Source organism: Perca flavescens, chromosome 16 (genome assembly GCF_004354835.1).
Source record: "Perca flavescens isolate YP-PL-M2 chromosome 16, PFLA_1.0, whole genome shotgun sequence".
Lineage (NCBI taxonomy): Eukaryota > Metazoa > Chordata > Actinopteri > Perciformes > Percidae > Perca > Perca flavescens.
The window spans coordinates 21,623,388-21,629,387 of record NC_041346.1 but is presented as its reverse complement, the minus strand read 5'-3'; the positions used below and the strand labels follow the sequence as shown (position 1 = coordinate 21,629,387).

General features: G+C 37.3%; 1 protein-coding gene across 1 annotated transcript; it reads right to left on the bottom strand.

Moving 5' to 3' along the window:
- Positions 1-2,911: 2,911 nt before the first annotated feature.
- Positions 2,912-5,023, bottom strand: esm1 (endothelial cell-specific molecule 1). The gene is made up of 3 exons (XM_028602336.1): positions 4,364-5,023; positions 3,716-3,859; positions 2,912-3,539 (listed from the first exon to the last, which is right to left on the bottom strand). Exons 1-3 carry the CDS (start codon positions 4,668-4,670, stop codon positions 3,445-3,447), a joined length of 546 nt encoding a protein of 181 aa, XP_028458137.1. The 5' UTR covers positions 4,671-5,023; the 3' UTR covers positions 2,912-3,444.
- Positions 5,024-6,000: the final 977 nt, after the last annotated feature.

Below are 6,000 nucleotides of genomic sequence, written 5' to 3'. Positions count from 1 at the left end.
GTGTGTGCGTGCGTGCGTCACCTTGTCCTTGGATTGAGGAGATACATCCCTGCAGTGAACTCATGTCTGTTTCAGAGAACTTTATCCTTTATATGCCTTTGAATTCCACAATACATTAATATAAAACAATACTCTGGTTTTAATTCATAATCATTGTAATTAAACGTCAGAATGAGAAGAAAGAAATTACCTACATTAATTCAAAGTTTGATGTTGCAGTTTCAACGGACGGATTTTGTAGTTTTAAAGCAAAGAAAATGTGCTCTTCATTTCCCACTTTATTTACTGAAGGGATGATTTGAAAATATAATGTGGATCATAGTTAAAGAATAACCCTTTGTTACTCTTATGTATCAGATTTGTAAGTACGTTAAAGTTCTAAATGTGTCTCAGGGACAACTTGTTTGTTGATGGGTGTTTAGGTGTTGAGCTTTCGTTTCAATAAGAATTGAATTAAGTGGGAAGAGGACATTGCCTTTTCAGTTGTGTGTCACTAGCTTTTTCAAGATTGTCCCCTGAAAAATAAAAATCCTTGCTTTTAAATTCCTGCCCCGGGCAGACACAACAACAACAGGAAGAAGGGCCATTTTCACAGGTGTCAGGAAGCACAGGAAATAAACAAGCTGAATACTGGAAAACATTTTTGTACCAGTAAGAGTCAGAGGTGAGGTTAATAAGAGATATTTTTAGCTGGTACAGGATTATTTTGCACCTTCTGCCAAAATGTTTGATTATTAGATGTTTTGCACTTTAATACTGTACGGTGACATATTAAAAGAGCACTTGAAAAAAAAAAATCTTCCTTTAATCAAGCTTATCATGTTTGATCATGATCATCAAGGTTTCATTCTAAGCTTTTAAAAAAAAGTCAAAATCACAAAGGTGATACATATATTAATTGAATCATTGGGGTAATTTATGGCATTTATCACTTACAGATATGTCTGTGAATCCATTTAATTTTTTAAAGATATATCACAAAATTATTATTGTTTAGTCCATTCACAAAATGTGTTATAAACTCAGATAATGTATCACAGAAAGATTCCTAAAGATCTCAACTTATTGCTAAATGCATCAGTGATTAATATGTTTATTGTAATACAATTTGCTACACATTTACATTCACATGGAACCTACTTAACAGTATGTGGTAACTAAGCAAAAGATTTGAGACTTCTATAAATTCAAAGCTTTACCAAATATTATGTGAAGGCTGTGTTCTTTATAAACACGCAAGTATTTGTTACTTTCCCTGGGTGAAGTCACATGGAATATTGGCATGCCACTCACTTACAATATGGAGAAAATGAGTCTGCTCGCTCAGGAAAATGATTCATTTCAGCTCTACTGTATAAGTTGAAACTCGCAAGTTCAAAGACTTTATGTTTCCCTGCAGGTAGGAAATGATGTAATAAGCATTTCTCAAGAAAGACCTTAAGCAATATCTCAAAATTTAAACAATTTCTATTCATGATTCCCCCCCTTCCCCATGTTTACAAATGTGAGTCCTGCCTGCAATGGCTGTATTTTAGTACAGCTTTATAGGCAAAGCCGTTGAGAAGCTTATCCATGTAGCTGCAGAGAAACTTCCCCAGATTCTCTTTCGTCTGCTATTAGTGGTGCATTTTTCCATTTCTGATAAATGTTTTCTGCATGGGAACAAATAATTTGAGAAAGTAGCCCATTCCAAGGCTTAAGAGTCAAGGGTGCTTGACAAGTTCTCAGCACTCTCTGCTCTTGAGTTTGGATGTCCCACTTCACATCATCATGGGAAACATGAATTTCTTCTACTCAGAAGATGGATTTCTATCCAGACTTCTTAGCATTTTTCACTGTTCAGAGAAGCTTTTTCCAGCTCCCATAAATAAATCCCTCTGATGTAATCTTGAGAAAATCAAAGTCTCCTCCTCTTTTTTTCAAAGAACTATTCAGAATTTTATTTGCCTCCATTTCTGGGCAAATTGTGTTTTCAAATGTGTTACAGTAGGTGTCTCTGAAACATGTAGATGTCAAATTCTTCTAGAGTGCACATGTCAGAGATCCTTTTTAGTCTCCATACTCAAAGACAACCAGCAGTGGATTTGATGTTACTTATTTATGGACCAATCAATCCATTGGATAACTTGTTTAAGCGAGAACATTCCCATTCAAAATGGTCCCAAGATGTTAAAAGACGGACACAAAACATGCAACTTAACATGTTGGCATGACATGTAATTACAAATACTTTTTGACTTCCCCAACCACTCTCTCGCCTGGTATATGAATTCAGTTCTCCAGTATACCAGTACTGGGAATGTAATATTATAAATGAAAGCATCTTCAAAATAGTCAGAGCATTAGGAAAAGGATTTGTTTAATGTTCAATTTCGGTGTTTTATTTGATGAAAAATGTTTACGGATAAGCGGTTGAAGATGGATGGAGGGATGGATCTGATGAAAAACTCCAGCAACGACAGACCCTCGGATTGATGTAAGATCTCTCTTTTAATAAACTAAAGTACACAACCAAGACAATGCTGTAGACGCTTTGCTTGAAGTCTCTAAATGCTTTTTACTTACTGTTTTTTTTGCCCATGAAAACTCATATTCACATTTGCAGATTCAATTGACTTTATACATTTTCCTATAATTGGTAATTTGAGCATTATTTGTCTTTCCCTTCAGGTGATGGCTTGTTGTGTCTTTAATTTTACAGCACTTTTATTTGTTTTGCTACAGGCATGTACAGTATAATTAATTGAATGGCATTTATGGATAACATCCACTTATTTAGATGCTATTAACTTTTGCCTGAAATATAAATCTTCTACTGCCTAGTATGTACTAATTGATTACCACATAATAAAACCACTCAGGGTTTTAGATAACACAATTACAGATAAATTAGGCAATTAAATGACAACAGTCAGTCATAACTTTGGTTTTATTGTAAGAGCGTTCTTTACATTGGCTGGTGCCATATACATGATATTTTCCATGTCCGCTTTTCATATATACAGTACACATAAAATATCATTGTGGAAAACTTCAAAATATTTGTTGGACTACAATGCATCGATGAAAGATATTGCTGTGTCCAGTTTGAAAATAAATGCAAGGTCCTTTTCTTGTGCCATTAACTCTCATGTTCTCAACAATATTGCATGAGTGAGGGCACACTAGATGAGACAATCAGATGGGAACAGCCTACAGGATAATCTTGAGGAACGGATGATGAACACCAACAGAGGAACAGAGAATTTGAAGAGAACAACATAGTCTGCTTATTTCATTAGAAAAGATGCTTGTGTCAAAACGAGGACCAAACAAAACCAAATAAAATTTCCAAACTGCTGTAAAAAAGTTGTTCATCATTTAACATAATAAAATATATCTTTCAGTTCATTTATAAGTTAATGCTACATTTACACTGAATAGATTCAGTCTTGTCAGCACTTGTCAGCGAGGGATGAGCCGCTTTGGAGCGGCAGATCTTTCCGTGTGTTGATCTGGGTTCTGGGGAGTGCTGACCTCTCCTGAGCCCACCTCTCCTCCTGAAAATACATGAAAGAAAGAATTCATTAATCCTTCAATTCACAAATGACATGTCTTTTCAGAATTTTTTTTTAGTCCATTTGGTAAGACAGTTAACTGTTTTGACCCACTGAGAATTTACACTTTAAAAAAAACAACAACAGTATAAACAATCTTTATTCTAAGAAGTTTTTACCTGCTTGAGGCTCAGTCTTGAGTTTGCTGGCAATTTTGGCAAAGAATTTGAGGGTGAGACACGCTCCTGTCTCCCTGTCACATATGCTATCTTTGCAGTTGCATGTCTTGCGGCACTCAACCCCATAGGTTCCATACAGGCAGTCTGTAAAGAAAGAAAACATTATTATAGAGTAGCATGTCTTGAAGAACAAGCAGGGGAAAAGATTAGTGTTTCTGACTGTATCTGATATGGGGCCCTATTCTATACGGTGTTACAGGCTCATATTCACAGTCAACATAATGATGATCACTTACAAGAAAAAAGAGCCATAGACAAAAAAAAAAACTGCAAGTAGTTGCAGGATCATTGATGTTTGAATGTCTAAACTCCAAGCCTCTAATGAGCTAATCATCAAGTTCAATGTCCAATTCTTATTTGAAGCAAGGATGCACAAGTCTGCACATGTGCATCTATAACCAATGCTTATATGGCAATGGTGCTATTCATTGTGATAATTCAATAAAAGAGCCTAAAATACTGGAATACCATAATGGGATACGGCATTTGGTGCAGCAGAGCATCACATAGGCTATTCAAAACGCAGCCTACAGGCAGAAATAGCACACTAGTGCACATTACAATGTTGAATGTGAATATATAGGCTACCTCTGCAAATCCCATATTCGTCTCCATAATCGTCCTCATCCTTGTAGAACTCGCAGAATAATCCCGGTCCGCACTTCACCCCGTGCATCCCCGACACTGTGCGGTAGCAGTGCTCCCCTCTGCCGGCTGCACAGACCTGGCAACAGCCGCAGTCATCCAGGACCGTCCGTGTGCACCGCTGTGTCCCGCCACACCGCTCCACGTTGCATCTGTCGGGGCAGTTCACCGCGTACTTGACATTGGCGCCCCACGCCTCAGCATCTTGCACTATGAGTGAAGACAGCACTGTGATGAGGAGAAAAGACATCCCGGGATGCAGGCAGAAAGCTCGTGAAAGGGCTGCTGTCTTTTGGATGTCTCGGGAAGAGGAGACAGAGAAGCGGACCACCTCTGGCAGACTTGAGTCAGTGGAGTGACCTCTGGTTCATCAGGTTGTATGGTTATCAGCGATGAACAACTTTGTTTTTGCACGTTGCTTGCCCTTGTCAATTTCCTCATTCCGGTGTTGTCGTCCTTTTTGCCAGTCAGCCCCCTTTTTAGAAATCCGGCATGGAAGTGGGATTAACTCTGGACCGCCATCCAGGAATTGAAATGCGTGTGACCTGATGTCATAAATTATCTTTGGTTTGTTTTCGTGTGACTGACGGAACCCCCCCAAACATCGTGACTGCCTCGGCTTTGAAGAGTCACATTTGATGTTAGGATGTTTTTTAGTCACAACATCATAGGCTGTATGATTTGAAATCATACTGACAGTATTTAACCAGATAAATCAATTTTAGCTCAATTAAATCTTGTAGGCTCACATAAGAATTCATTTGTTGAATTTCTTGAAAATAAAATAAAAGCATGAACTATATTTAGGCATAATTAACATAGTCTACACAAAAAGAATTTAAAAAAATGACATTACAATACAATAGCCTGTTAATAGCCCAGCAGTTTACGAACCTGCCAACTTTTGACCATATAATTTGTTCTACTCTAACTGAAAAAATAAGGACCTGACTAAAATAAAACATGCCATCAAATGTAGCATGTATAGCTAATATAGCTATAGATTAAACCATTTGAATCTGGAGTGTTTAAACGTTTCTAAAAAGAGATTGTGTTGTAGGCTACTTATGTTAATTTAGTTTATCATATTTCTCTTTTCAACTAATTGATTGGTGATACAGGAAAAGCCTAATTTTATTAGGGCATACAGGAGACAAGTAGCCTAATGATTAGCCTAGATAACACACACACGCACACACACGCACGCACACGCACACGCACGCACACACATGCACACAACCGATTACAAATGGGAAGTTCTTTAAAAGTGCACTTCACATTTAGTAGTCTAATGCAATTCCATAAAGTGGGGGACGGGATTAAAAAGAGTATGGTCAAATTCAAAGCCGCAAAGGATGAGATATCCTCACTAACCCTAACCCTGAGTCCCTAAAACACTAGATCCTACATTTCCCATAATGCAACATCATCAAGGTTAGTTTCTCATACTTGACCAAGCTCCCTCCTGAGCCACAATGGGAGGACAATATGCAACTTTCTTTTTCACAGACTGAATAATAAAACTCATGACTATTTGTAAAATAAGAGAATTAAAAAAAAAAAATCTTATAGGCCACTAC

Bases quoted from the DNA above. Each gene is read 5' to 3' on its own strand.
- esm1 (XM_028602336.1), bottom strand. From the start codon at position 4,670: ATGTCTTTTCTCCTCATCACAGTGCTGTCTTCACTCATAGTGCAAGAT. The intron at 3,860-4,363 runs GTAGCCTATATA...CTTTCTTTACAG, and splicing joins CGAATATGGGATTTGCAGAG to ACTGCCTGTATGGAACCTAT. The intron at 3,540-3,715 runs GTAAAAACTTCT...ATGTATTTTCAG, and splicing joins CAAGACTGAGCCTCAAGCAG to GAGGAGAGGTGGGCTCAGGA.